Source organism: Biomphalaria glabrata, chromosome 15, assembly GCF_947242115.1.
Source record: "Biomphalaria glabrata chromosome 15, xgBioGlab47.1, whole genome shotgun sequence".
Taxonomy (NCBI): Eukaryota; Metazoa; Mollusca; class Gastropoda; family Planorbidae; genus Biomphalaria; species Biomphalaria glabrata.
Window position 1 is genome coordinate 30,283,462 of NC_074725.1, and position 15,684 is coordinate 30,299,145.

Consider the following 15,684-nt stretch of genomic DNA (forward strand, 5'->3'; position numbering starts at 1 on the left):
TTGAAGCAGACATTTTAAAGCAGTTCCATCACAAGGCATAAGGTTGCCATGGCTTGTGAATCAGCTCTGAAGTTTTAGATGGCACATTAGTCCAAACCCTTATTAGTTATTCAAGATGCATTCTAAATAAGTTGAATTTATTTCTGTCTACTTTATTATCAGTAGAAGATTACATTGCCAAATACTTTTGTTTTGTATTGTATTCAAATAATGTATGACAGTGTTATGTTTCTAACTTGTTAAGGATGGCAAATGTTTATTTTTCTTGTTGTGCTGGCCATTGCTAATACACAAAAGATGTCACAAAATGTAGATGGCACTACTATTTAATGAATAAAGGCCTATTATTTTATGAGAAGAAAAGGAATTTAAAAAGTTACCATTTATGGTTCTGACATTTTGGCATAAAAACTTATTTTTTTATTTTTTTAAGACCATTAACATGATTATTTTAAATATCTAATATATACATATGTAAAAAGCAGTAAACAGCAAAATGAATCTCTAAAACCATAGCAAATCTCTTTTCTTATTATTTAGCTTCATGTTAAGAAACACACACCTCAGCTATATATTGCTAGGACAATGTGATTATCTCCCTTTGGTTAAGCCTTGTTTCTCTATTATCTATCAGGATTTATTTTCTTCTCTTCTACAAGAAGTACTCAAACAGCTTATTGAGTGCATTGTCATTTTTGGCCAGTGCCAGAATTTGTGAAGTGCAGGCCAAGTTTAAGATTTTTGCGGCAGACCCTAAACTCCCCAATAGTTACACTAAATAATATTAAATCAAAAGGTATGACTTATTTGTTCATTTCATCTCATTTCCTTTATTTTCTTATGTATATATTTACATACTAGCCGGATAGGACCCATGGCCTGCGGGCCTTCGTTTGTGTATTACTGATCTGCTGGATTGAATTTAGATCTATGTCAAAGATGGAGAGCGTTCCCTTTATATTTTTTAAATTTTGCCACGAAAATGAAAGTAGAGTGTGAAAATGGTTTTACCCGTTTATCTGACATATTCATACTCTAATATAAAATATTGTGAAAACAGGGTTACACAATTGTTTAGCCACAGGTGAGAGCTGGACTCGGAGTGGAGACCATGGTCAATGAGCTGCTCAGAGAGCCCGACTGCCCAGTTGACAGGGGGTACTACGCCTCCTACAGGACCCAATACAGTTTTGCTCTTTAACAGTCATCATAAACAGCTCTTAATGTTTTTGATGCGAATGATCTCTCACCTCTTTTAAAATGTAGATTGTGTCAGCCACGGGCAGGAACTGAACTTGATGAGTTACCAGGATTCTGGGCTTCTTCTTTAAATAGCCTACGATACATCTGGTTGAGAGGGACAGAGAGAAATGTAGAGAATTAGAAAAAAAACAACACACAATTTGATAAGCAGTCTTTTAAAGTTTTATGTAAGATATTTTTACAGACTATGTTAATAGGTTGTCATCATCTATTAATGTTCTAGCTGGTATGGCCTGTCCTGGGGTCCTGCAGGGGATTTAGTCTAGGATAGAATAATCTTCATGTCTGAAGGAGAGGGCATGGTGGTTGAGTGGTGAAGTGCTTTGCATCTCAACTGAGAGTTCTCTGGTTCAAATCATGGTGATTATTTTGAATTATTTTATTTTTGATTATTTTAGGACCCACCAAAGTCCACCCTACTGGGTATCTGACATTAGTTGGGGAAAGTATAAAGGCATTTGGTTCTTGTGTTGGCCACATGACACCCTTATTAATTGTCGGCCATAGAAACAGAAGATCTTTACACCAACAACCAACCGTCTTTGCTAATGTCAGGTACCTATAAGAGCTGAGTGAGCTCAGAGCTGCCCTAAAGATCCTGAAATTAAAAATCCCAGTCTTCACCAGGATTCCAATCTGGGATCCCTCAGAATATTTAAAAAACAAATAAAAAAAGCAGACAAAATACATTAGTGCAATTACAAAACTGAACCATGCAAAAGATAAAGTTAATAAAATATCTAAGTTTGTTAAAAATAGTTACTACTTTGTAGAAACTTACTTTTCAAATATGTGTCTACCAACTGCTGCATCCACAGCACTCAGTGGGTCGTCTAGAAGATAGATATCTGCATCCATGTACAATGCCCGGGCTAAGGACACCCTTGCCCTTTGACCCCCACTCAAGCTGACACCCCTGTCACCTATCAGAGTTGTGTCTCCATTTGGCATTATCTCTAAATCCTGAAGAAGAAAAAAATTATAAATTAGCAAACGAGAAATTAAAAAAAAAAAAAAAAAAAAACATGATAAAAAATTGAATAAATTGGTATGATGTAAATTATTATGAGATTGTTTACCAAATATAAGCTTATGAACTAGTTTATGAAATGGTTCAAGAGATTGATGAATATTGTCTTGCCTTATTTAAATTGGCCAGATGAAACAAAACTGACACAAGAAAGAAAAAAACAGAGAATGTCTGCCATGGAGAAATTTCTCCAAGAATTCAAAGCGTCTTACAAAGGTTTATAATGATTGTAAATAATGATTATTTTCTCCTGTCAACAGTAACTTAAAATTATGTTTCCTGTCAAAGGTAATTGTACAATTATGTCCCCCTTGTCAATAATGATCATACAATTATGTCTCGTTTGATATTAGTGTGGGTCAGAATGCAAATACATTCAATTATTATAGGGACTGCAGTAGAATTTCTTGTTTAAACAGTGAGGAGGTGAACAAGTTTTTGTTTTTTTGATTCCTTGGTTTGAATAATAATTTTTATGTTCTAAAAAAAAAATATAAAATTTCAGTTTACAAAATGGTTTATTGTTACAGGAATAGCTGTAGAATTTCTTGTTTGAACAGTAAGGAGGATGAAAATGTATCTTTTTCTTTGCTTGCTCTGAATTAAAGTTTTTATCCTCAAAAAAAATAAATTAAATTCAGTTCTTGAAAGTTTGAGAAGAAAACAAAAAAGCCAAGTCCCTTTAAGTAAAATCAGACAATGTCTAGAACCACAAACCAAGAGGTTACATTTGGATGCCCTATTAAGCAGCAGTTTATTAAAACGGCCATCATAAGAGAGTGTTAATGCTACCATGTTTCAGTTTAGCGATGCTAAGGAAGTAGTGACGCTTTCAAAGTATAAGAATCAATTCCTCCAACCCTCTCTGTCAAGGTAAATCTTTAAATATCCAAAGTCTTATTCCAATTGTTAGGATTAATATGTTCAAGTACTCCTTCTTCACTAGTGCCATTAGAGCATGGAAACGGGTTTCCTAAATTTCTATAAATCAAATAACAACATAAAACTAAAATTTTATTTAACCTTGGTTAGGCCAATTATAGAATATGCATCCTGAGTTTGGGACCCCTCAACTCAAGAAAACATTTAGAAACTGGAACAGACACAAAATAGAGCAGTGAGATTCATAACAAACGAATATTCACATTTAACCACAGTAACACCTTTAGTAAAATCACTAAATTTAGAAAGCCTTCAGGACAGAAGACTCAAAATTAAAGTAGCAATAATACATAAAACACTGAACCATAATCTTCAAATACAAAAACAAAATTTAATAAAATACTCTGAAAGACACAAAGATAAAGGCACATTCCTGATCCCATATGCTAGGACAAATTTGTACAAATGCTCCTTCTTCCCTAAAGCTATTAGAGCATGGAATGGGTTGCCTGAGCTAGCCAGGAAAACCAGTGACTTGGCAGAATTTAAGTCATTGGTTAATATGCATGACTAAATGCATGACGCGTAGGATGTAATCATCTTCTTTTTTGAAGTAACGTCTGTATTATATAAGATAAGATAAGATCAGCCAGGAAACTATGGATTTTAGGAGACTTAAAGTCTCAAAATAACATTTATGACGAGATTACACATGGGTACATCTATGACGTAATAAAAGTTGAACAAGTTAAGAGCTTGCAAACAAACGTCTGGTCCAACTGGAGCGATATAAAGCCATTTTTGTTTTTCAACAAAGCTCTTCAAGAAATTCAGATATCGAGTTGACTTGTGAAAAACTGAACTGAGAAAGCCCTATCCAAACATCCACTTTACACTGTCACAAAGAAAATGAGTTTTCTTCAAGTATTTGAAAGAGGTGACAATCATTTTGCATTAATTGTTGAATACAAGCAGCATTACAGACAAAATGTGTGCATATAGAAACTATTTAAATACACAACTTTGATGGCTGTCTAATCATGTGGTAGGGGCTTCGGGATGTTGTCACGATGGTCCAGAGTTTAAATCCAACTTCCCATCATCCCCTGTTGTTCTGCAGGAGGTTAGGTCAAGGACATAATAATCTCAACTTTTGACGGAACATTGGAAACTTGAAAATTAAACAAACAGAAACTTACCCTCGTCAATGCACAAACTTTAATTATCCTGTCGTATTTGGCTTTATCAAACACTCCGCCAAAGACTATGTTCTGCCGAACACTGCCAGAGAAAATCCAAGGCTGCTGGGAGACGTAGGAAACTTTACCAGACACTTTCACACTTCCTGTCTGCGCTGGGAGCTCCCCCAGGATACTCATCAGTAAGGAAGACTGAAAGAGACACATGGAAACAAATTCTTCCTTATGACATACAAATTCTTCCTTATGACATACAACTTATGACATACAAATTCTTCCTTATGACATACAACTTATGACATACAAATTCTTCCTTATGACATACAAATTCTTCCTTATGACATACAAATTCTTCCTTATGACACTAATTCTTCCTTATGACATACAAATTCTTCCTTATGACATACAAATTCTTCCTTATGACATACAAATTCTTCCTTATAACATACAAACTCTTCCTTATGACATACAAATTCTTCCTTATGACACTAATTCTTCCTTATGACATACAAATTCTTCCTTATGACATACAAATTCTTCCTTATGACATACAAATTCTTCCTTATGACATACAAATTCTTCCTTATGACATACAAATTCTTCCTTATGACATACAAATTCTTCCTTATGACATACAAATTCTTCCTTATGACATACAAATTCTTCCTTATGACATAGCACCAAAATGCAATGTCAGTAATTGTTTAAAGGTTCACTAAATTTAGAAAGCCTTCAGGACAGAAGACTCAAAAATAAAGTAGCAATTATACATAAAACACTGAACCATAATCTTCAAGTACAAAAACAAAATTTAATAAAATACTCAGAAAGACACAAAGATAAAGTCGCATTCGTCATCCCATATGCTAGGACAAATTTGTACAAATGCTCCTTCTTCCCTAGTGCTATTAGAGCATGGAATGGGTTGCCTGAGCTAGCCAGGAAAACCGGTGACTTGGCAGAATTTAAGTCATTGGTTAATATGCATGACTGAATGCGTAGGACGTAATCATCTTCTTTTTTGAAGTAACGTCTGTATTATATAAGATATAAGATAATGTTATACAGCTGCTATTGAAAATAAGGTTCATTCACAGCTCAAATAGTAAAAATATTGATCACAGAAAGACACTTAAGAACGTATAAATATTTAACACTGCAAGAAAGGAATGAAAAAGAGGCCAGACATTCCTGAGTGCCAAATGCATCATCACCATGGTGAATACAGTGTTGGATAAGAAAGGGTCAGACTACTAAGAGTCAACTGTACGTAGAAATTAGTTGATACAACGCTTAAATAAGTTGATATAATGTAGACATGAGATGATTGTGTCTATAAGAAAAACAAATCTTACTTTGCCAGCCCCCACAGGGCCTATTACAGCCACCAACTTGCCTGGATCTACTCTCAAGCTTATGTTTTCCAGTGTATTGCTCTCAGATGTGTTCTGTCAAACAAACAATAGATATGTTAGAAATAATGAAAAAAACAAATTATTTAGGTTGAGTTTTGGGATTGAATACAGATGAAGACAGAAATTTTAAACTTCAGGATTCTTTTAGAATGACCCCGAGTCATCCAAATCTAATGGATATCATACATTTGTTGAGGAAGTAAAGGCGGCTGGTCGTTGTTCTGACCACACGACACACTTGTTAACCATCAGCCGTATAAACAGACAACCAATACATCACCTGCCCTATGGATTGCTAGGCATGATGGGGGTACTTTTAAATTTCTACTTACTCAAACCAAAGCCTTAACACACTTCAATAAAAAGAAAAAAAGAATGCAAAATGTATAACCCCTTTAAGTAATTTATCATGCTTTCATCTCATTCAATGGACTTTAACTCTTTCTCTCCTAACTGACGATACCAGCGATGATTCCACCAGAATGTGGTAAATAATTACGGAGAAAAAGAGTTAACTTGCATTTGAAGAAAGCTATAGTGATCACTACAACTAAGGCTCTAAGATCATCCTGGTCAGACAGGTCTTAGTGGTAGCAGTGAACAGAAAGTGCACTAACTATTGCTGATTATAGAAAGACAATGTATATTTCTTATCATTTTATTTTTAACTGATGCATAAGCAACTTGGTTTTCAAAATTTACATAAACTGTTGTACATGAAGGACACTTTTTGTCAATGTCTATTTTTTGTATCTACTTTACAAATAGACTAGAAATATATATATATATATATTTTTAAACAGATATTTATTCACTCTGACTAATTAACATATACAATTCATAAGTATTATATTTATAGATATTTTCACTGTGTGCAATTTAGTTGTACAATTCTTATGTGTCAGCCATGACAGTGGGAACCCCCTATCGTAGTCAGACTCTGAATAGCAACTTTAAATTATCTCCTAAATTTTCAAAATTTACTTAGATTATTTATAAGCTCATTTTATTGTCTGTTTTTTTTTTTAAAGCCCCTGGAACCAAGAAAATTGTAAGTTTTGGATGTTCCTTGATAAACGAAGATTATAATGTCCTAGACCAAGATCCTACAGGACAGGGGAGGACGGCGGTGGGCACTGTTTGAACCTGGGACCATCGAGACGACAGTCTGAAGCCCATTCCTTATGACAGTGTTTCCAACACTTTTTCCTTAACGAACACTTCGCATATTCTGAGCTATTTAGAAGAGGACTTGGCTTATTTTTTTTTTTAAGAGAGTTAAATACACATGATGGGCTACTAGTTAATTATTCCAGGCAGTTCGTGGAGACAGAAACAGATGACCTTAGCCTCATCTGCCCTATAGAACGCATGGTCTGAAAGGGGAACTACTTACTTTAGTTCGTGGAACACCTATTCAGGCCTCATGGAACACTAGGGTTCCGCAGAACACCGTTTGGGAAGCACTGCCTTATGGCGTGTCAGTCATCCCATGATGCAATGCTTCATAAGTGATTACTTACCCCATCCCACTTGGCTGTGACATTGTCCAGTTCGACGTAACACTTGTCATCAACCTGATTCAACAAGGTGCGGTCAACACTGGACGACTGGCCCAGTTCTTCCAGTAACAAAAACCTCTGGAGGACGGAGGAGACATAATGAGTCAATGAGCAAGTAAGTTACATGAGGAAGACTACAATGAATCAGACAATGTTATCATAAATATACCTATATATCTCTATCTATCTATTCATTTCTATAGTTTGGTAAAGTCTTTAACCCTCTGAGGCTCTCTATATATGGCTTTTTCTGTCTCGAAAGACAACAAAAGCGCCAAGATCTATTAGGGGGGTTCATACCCTCTGAGGCAAATTAGGTCAAATAATAATACTACCATATATGATGGTTAGTACTGCATACAATTTAAAAAAAAATAATTATAGTCCTTGATTTTATGTATGTTAGCGAAACATTTGACATTTTCAAAATATTTCATTTAGGTGGCCATCACTGAACTTTTAAGCTATGAAGTAAGTGATTAACTTCAATATATATCAAAACTTAATTGACATAGTACTCAAGACAATTTTTCTTTGGGTAATGTATTCTTATGCAAAGAATCTTGAAATTTGTTTACATGATACTGAATAGCAATCATCTTCTCAGTACCAGAATATGGTGAGGCTCTCAGTACCAGAATATGGTGAGGCTCTCAGAACCAGAATATAGTGAGGCTCTCAGTACCAGAATATAGTGAGGCTCTCAGTATCAGAATATTTTTTTGGCTCTCAGAGGGTTAAAATATGGTAAAACATGTCTGTTAACAGTAAGAGTTAATATAACAGAGAGAGTAGCCCCTGACATGTTGATACAAACAGCACAAGGTAAGAGTTAATATAACAGAGAGAGTAGCCCCTGACATATTGATACAGACAGAAAGTAGCCCCTGACATGTTGATACAGACAGCACAAGGAAAGAGTTAATATAACAGAGAGAGTAGCCCCTGACATGTTGATACAGACAGCACAAGGTAAGAGTTAATATAACAGAGAGAGTAGCCCCTGACATGTTGATACATACAGCACAAGGTAAGACAATATAACACAGAGAGTAGCCCCTGACATGTTGATACAGACAGCACAAGGTAAGAGTTAATATAACAGAGAGAGTAGCCCCTGACATGTTGATACAGACAGCACAAGGTAAGAGTTAATATAACAGAGAGAGTAGCCCCTGACATGTTGATACAAACAGCACAAGGTAAGAGTTAATATAACAGAGAGAGTAGCCCCTGACATATTGATACAGACAGCAAGAGTTAATATAACAGAAAGTAGCCCCTGACATGTTGATACAGACAGCACAAGGTAAGAGTTAATATAACAGAGAGAGTAGCCCCTGACATGTTGATACAGACAGCACAAGGTAAGAGTTAATATAACAGAGAGAGTAGCCCCTGACATGTTGATACATACAGCACTAGGTAAGAGTTAATATAACAGAGAGAGTAGCCCCTGACATGTTGATACATACAGCACTAGGTAAGAGTTAATATAACAGAGAGAGTAGCCCCTGACATGTTGATACAGACAGCACAAGGTAAGAGTTAATATAACAGAGAGAGTAGCCCCTGACATGTTGATACACACAGCACAAGGTAAGAGTTAATATAACAGAGAGAGTAGCCCCAGACATGTTGATACATACAGCACAAGGTAAGAGTTAATATAACAGAGAGAGTAGCCCCTGACATGTTGATACAGACAGCACAAGGTAAGAGTTAAAATAACAGAGAGAGTAGCCCCTGACATGTTGATACACACAGCACAAGGTAAGAGTTAATATAACAGAGAGAGTAGCCCCTGACATGTTGATACAGACAGCACAAGGTAAGAGTTAATATAACAGAGAGAGTAGCCCCTGACATGTTGATACAGACACTAGGTAAGAGTAGCCCCTGACATGTTGATACAGACAGCATAAGGTAAGAGTTAATATAACAGAGAGGGTAGCCCCTGACATTTTGATACAGACAGCACAAGGTACGAGTTAATATAACAGAGAGAGTAGCCCCAGACATGTTGATACAGACAGCACAAAGAGAGGGAGCCCATGTGTAAGTCAAATTGAGAGAAAAAAGAAGTGTATGTCACATTTAGAGAATACATAAGTGTATGTCACAATGAGAGACTACAGAAGTGTTGAGAGAAAGCAAAAGTGAGAGAAAACAGAAGTGCATGTTATGTAGAGATAAAACAGAAGGTGTATGTCACATTGAGAGAAAAAGGAAGTGTATGTCACATTTAGGGAAAGCATAAGTGTATGTCACATTGAGAAAAAAAAAGAAGTGTATGTCACATTGATAGAAAACAGAAGTGCATGTTATGTAGAGATAAAACAGAAGGTGTATGTCACATTAAGAGAAAAAAGTGTATGTCACATTGAGAGAAAAAAGAAGTGTATGTCACATTGATAGGAAAAAAGAAGTGTATGTCACATTGAGAGAAAAAAGTGTATGTCACATTGAGAGAAAGCATAAGTGTATGTGACATGGAGAGAAAATAGAAGTGTATGTCACATTGAGAGAAATTAGAACTCATATTGAGAGAAAAGAAGAGTGTACGCCACATTGAGAGAAAAAGAAAAGTGTATGCAGAACTGAGCTAAACCAGTGTGTCTGTCACATCAGACATGGAATACAGATTGGCAAGAAAGTTGTCAGCTCAAGAGTAAACAACAGACAAAAAAATAGTAATACTATACCAGCAAAGACAAAGATATTGGAGTAAAGTAAAGTAGAACTTAAACAAAAAATATTATCAAAATCAATATCAAAATCTAGATCTAATTTTGATCCAATGACAATGACAACTCAGCCTATTTAAAAAAAAATTATGATGACAAAAGTCAAAGAATTAGATCTAGATAAGAATGCAATAAACCAATAATTAGCCACAAATCAAAACCATAAGTCCAGCAATAACTAAGAAATGGCACAACCAGAAAATAAATAAAACAAATAATCTAGATCACGGTAACCACAATTGCCTCCACCCCCCCCTTTTTTTTTTCTGAACTGAACATTTTATTTTCCAAGATGACAAGAAAAACAAGATTAAAAACAAAAAAAAAATATTTGGTACAATTGTCCAGATCATTTTTTTTTTTTTTTTTGTTTGAGTCAACAGATTGATAGTTAATTATTCATAACAATGAAATTTAATGCACACATTTTAAGATAGAAATGTAGATGAAACAGTCTAACTATATAGTTTAAATCACAAAGTCCCCACACCCCTTTTTTAACAAATTTAATTGTATGTTATCAAGAGTAATATTTAACCTTTTATAGTAACGAAAGAAAAAGGTTGATTGAAAGTTTGGCAAAATAAATGCTTCAATCACTACTTGATAAAAGCACTGAGACATGACGCTAGATGATACAATATGTTGATGGGTGAATTGGATTCCAGCTTGGGTTGAGAAACATGCATAGCACAGTGGAAGGGAAGCTGGTGGGGGTGGGGTGGATGGGACTAGGGTCTTGGACAACATGCAACATAAGGTAACAGAAGGTGGGCAGAAAAAAACTTAAAAACGTCTCTTTTAAATTACCTAGAAAAAAAAACCCAAGCAAATATTAGCCTGTATTCGGCAAAAAAGAATCTTTTTAAGTTTAAAAAAACAAACATTTGAAATGTCCCCCTCGTAGGAAGGAAGAAAAACAAAAAACAAGAGAACTGAATGACTGAATGAAAACAGCAGACGAGGAACCACACAAACACAACGTCCCAAGAATAGTTACGCTCAGTCTATAGTCTACGGAAACACAGAAAGTTTAACTGTTGTAGGGTTGAAAGACTGTATATAAAAATGCTAAAAATATGTTACGCCGAGGTTGTCAATTGTAGTCAAACTGAATTTCCATTTGATTGGATCAGTAAAATTATCTTACCTTATCTTAAACACAAATATAGGAAAAATTGCTGGACCAACGTGAAGTCAAAAATTTATTTAAGCTGCCCCCCCCCCCCTTTTTTTGTTTTGTTTTGCCGCTGTCCCACTCATGGTAGTCCGAGCCCCCCCCCCCCCCACCCCTCTCTTCTAGATTTCCCTCGCTTTTATACCAACGTATTCTCATTTCGCCTGGATAGTCAACAATCTCGGACAGATAAGTTAAAATATGATTCATTTGCGTTAAATGTTTACCTATTTTTTTGTTTGTTTCATTTTGTTTTGTTAGATTTTAGCTGACGAAGGCCTCATGACCTAAACGGCTGTGCGATTTTACTTTGGTCCAGAAAGTGTTTCCTATATTTATGTCTGTTGTGCTCTTTGCGAGGGAGTGACTGACAAACAAGCAGAATGTGAGGGAATTCCCCATAGATCAACAGCCAACAGGCCATGAGAACATTCATCAGCATGAGTTACATAGGATACAGGGCAATAGGAAGGTCACCAAAGAAAAAAAAAAACAGGATTCGTGACCTACAGTTAAATTATAGGAATGCCCCATACTTCATTAGGACTCAGTAACCGGCATTAAAAAAAAACAACACCCCAGTTCAATCAGACGGAACTATTTGTCATGATTAAAAAAGGTAACACTGTCCCCCAAGCAAATATTTAAGTGTTTCAGGTTTAAGTGAGCTCATAGGTTGCATGCGACCTGCCCCCCTCCCCCGCATTACCTTTAGCCTGGCACCTGTCGCCACACACTCTCCCGTGTACCTAGCAGCCTCAAACACACAGCCCACCAGGTTGTAGGCCAGCAGGAACAGGAGGGGCGTGGCCGTGTACAGGACAGCGGGCCGCAGCGACGACCAGGTCCCCGCCAGCACTATGCCGACGGCCAGGGAGTAGTACAGAAGGCGGTGAATGACCACCCACACGGAGGCGGTGTACGACGTCAGCACCTTTTTCCGCATCAGGTAGCGTATCTCACTTCTGTAAATGTTAGAAACATAAAGTGCTCTTTTTTTTTTTTTCTTTTCGTGTGGGTACGTCTCTTGAGTAACCGGGAAAAGTCAAAGAGAATTAACCTAGACTAAAATTACACTGCATCCAATTATCATTATTACCTCCCTTACTTCTAAAACCAAATAGAAATATTCCAACAGGGAGAGACCAAGTAAAAAAAAAAAAAAAAAAAGAAGTGATTTAAAAAAAAAAAATCTTTTCGGGTGGGTACGTCTGTTGAACAATCCATTTTTTTTTAAAGGGATTAACTTTGATTAAAAAATTACACTGCATCAAAATTTTCATTGTTACCTCCCTTACCAAGTTACACATACTATATATATATATATATATATATATATATATATATATATATAATATATATATATATATATATATATAATATATATATATATATATATATATATATATAAAGGGCAAAAAAAAGCTACTCTACTGGGATAGACAGACCAAACCAAAATTTAAAAATCTAGTCATTATCATTTACCAGCAATGTTAGTTTTTTCGCTACTGCTGTAGTTATGAGACATCGATCAATAAACAGAGGGGAGAGGGATGCTAGTGCTGAGACGTTACAAAAGTGCTACAGATGCAAGGTTGAGGTTCAGAGTGCTACAGTGTCAAGCAGTACAGTGCTACAAACTTCAAGCTAGACTGAAACAAAGAACACGCGAGAAGGAGGGGGGGGGGGCAGAGAAACAGCATACAATTAGGATAGACCATACACTAATCATACATGGAAGTGACAGAAAAAAAAAGAGATTTAAGCCGATATACATCAAGTAAAGATAATCAAAGCAAAGTATACTTGCACGAAGAAAAACAAACAAACAAACAAGTTCGTATAAAAAAAGGCAACACCGCCCTCTCCAAAAAAACAAAAAAAACAACACATACACACACTTATTGTGAACATAATATAGCTTTATGTTATCATTATGTATGGCCAACCCAACCTACGTAAATCAACACACAAAAATAATAAAGTAAAGCCATGCCATCACCTGAGTACACTGTATATAGTAGTATCATACTAAACACGAATCTTCCCTGACATAATAACATTTAACACAATACTCTAGTCTGATGTAATACCATACTTAAAAACCGTGTGCCGCAATTATATAACTTAAAACGCCTCACTGACGTAACACAATCGCTCTGAAAAGGTCTAAGTCTACCGCGCTAATGATCCCATGCAGTATTTACCATGGAGCGAGTGGCCTCGACAACCAAAAAGGCCAAGTTCTCCACAGCCGAAGAAATACCGTAAGCCCAAGCGTCCATGAGCAGCTTTGAGTACAGCAGGATGGGGAACACGACCGCCGCCTCGGGCCTCTCCGCCACAAAGAAGTAGACACCGAACCACGCCAAGGTGAGAAGCATGAAGAAGTCATTGCCGTGGCTTACATTGCTTAGGTACCTGCACCGTCTGACCCAGTGGATCTCACACCTGTAACCAAGAGCCAAGAGCCCAAGTATACTTTTTGGCTCCTTGTAAATACACGGGAGAGAACCCCTCAAGCTTCCCACATGCACAAAGGAAAAAAAAAAACTGCACAAGGAAAGATCCCGATCCAGAAAGTTATAAGATTGCTAAATTTTATACTTAAAGCTAGGTCAATATACACATTGTATAAGGTCATTTATGTGTGTATAAAGCTAGGTCAATATACACCTTGTTAAGGCACAATAATGTATGTATAAAGCTAGGTCAATATACACATTGTAAAGGTACAATTAAGTAAGTATATTGCTAGGTCGATATACACCCTGTAAAGGTACAATTATGTATGTATAAAGCTAGGTCGATATACACATTGTAAAGGTACAATTAAGTAAGTATATTGCTAGGTCGATATACACCCTGTAAAGGTACAATTATGTATGTATAAAGCTAGGTCAATATACACCTTGTAAAGGTACAATTAAGTAAGTATATTGCTAGGTCGATATACACCCTGTAAAGGTACAATTATGTATGTATAAAGCTAGGTCAATATACACCTTGTAAAGGTACAATTAAGTAAGTATATTGCTAGGTCGATATACACCCTGTAAAGGTACAATTATGTATGTATAAAGCTAGGTCAATATACACCTTGTACAGGTCATTTATGTATGTATAAAGCTAGGTCAATATGCACCTTGTACAGGTAATTTAGGTATGTATAAAGCTAGGTCAATATACACCTTGTACAGGTAATTTAGGTATGTATAAAGCTAGGTCAATATACACCTTGTACAGGTAATTTAGGTATGTATAAAGCTAGGTCAATATACACCTTGTACAGGTAATTTAGGTATGTATAAAGCTAGGTCAATATGCACCTTGTACAGGTAATTTAGGTATGTATAAAGCTAGGTCAATATACACCTTGTACAGGTAATTTAGGTATGTATAAAGCTAGGTCAATATACACCTTGTACAGGTCATTTATGTATGTATAAAGCTAGGTCAATATACACCTTGTACAGGTAATTTAGGTATGTATAAAGCTAGGTCAATATACACCTTGTACAGGTAATTTAGGTATGTATAAAGCTAGGTCAATATGCACACTGTATAGTTCATTTATCTATGTAAATAGTTGAAATTCTACCGGTAGTATGAGATATAGGTATTAGATAAATGATGCATAGAATGCAAGATGGTTTCCTCTTCGTCACTATAGGAAAGAGACAGTGTATTAAATAATGTCTGGTCTGTAAATACATTACTTTATGTATTGAATATTATTCTAGTAACCAAACATTTAGTTAGACAGAGCATGCAAATACATTGACAACTCATCAATAAATGTACACATGTAACTACACATTTTCCCCATGCAAGACCTAGATATACACATAGGGTTACCAGACACCCACATGCCCAAAGGAGGACAAAGCCTAACAAAGGAGGACAAAAAGGAGGCATAACAAAGGAGGACAAAGCCTAACAAAGGAGGACAAACAAAGAGACAAACTGAACTGGACATATTTATTTGATTAAACATATAATCGTGGGCTGTAATGCAACTCTATTGCATATCCTATTTATCAGAAGAAGTACTTCTAACAGTAGTTCATAGTTCGCACCAACATTCACGTGGAACTCTATATGCAGGACATTTCTTCAGTATCAACACCAAGTGCACAAAAGTCTTTCAGAGCTTCCGTACACAAGTTGTAAATAGAAAAATAGTTGAACGCTTTCGCACCGTAGTTTCAGCCTCTACTGGAAGTAACTCTGCACCATGTTGCATACAGTTGTAAAGAATGTGAGCAGGAAGCCAACAAGCGGCTACTTAGGCTCAAGTTTCAATGGACCTCATTCACCAATCGTAAACAAACAACATTTAGTCACGTGGTCTTATTGATCAAACAACGGGGGAAAAAAACTGTCACGTGACAACCATCATGAATTAA

General features: G+C 36.0%; 1 protein-coding gene across 12 annotated transcripts in view; it reads right to left on the reverse strand.

The window, feature by feature from the left end:
* The window catches only part of LOC106062148 (ATP-binding cassette sub-family C member 4-like), a 103,472-nt gene that overhangs the window by 19,820 nt on the left and 67,968 nt on the right, over positions 1–15,684 (reverse strand). For 9 of the 12 annotated variants that reach the window (XM_056011979.1, XM_056011980.1, XM_056011976.1 and 6 more), the window contains exons 9-13: positions 7,313–7,429; positions 5,730–5,822; positions 4,375–4,566; positions 2,045–2,226; positions 1,251–1,347 (exon numbers count right to left, since the gene is read on the reverse strand). In XM_056011979.1, coding sequence (XP_055867954.1) covers positions 1,251–1,347; positions 2,045–2,226; positions 4,375–4,566; positions 5,730–5,822; positions 7,313–7,429 — 681 coding nt within the window. Of the gene's footprint in view, positions 1–1,250; positions 1,348–2,044; positions 2,227–4,374; positions 4,567–5,729; positions 5,823–7,312; positions 7,430–11,984; positions 12,241–13,482; positions 13,727–15,684 lie in introns of all 12 variants that reach the window. The other 3 variants (XM_056011971.1, XM_056011982.1, XM_056011981.1) reach the window with 2 other exon arrangements.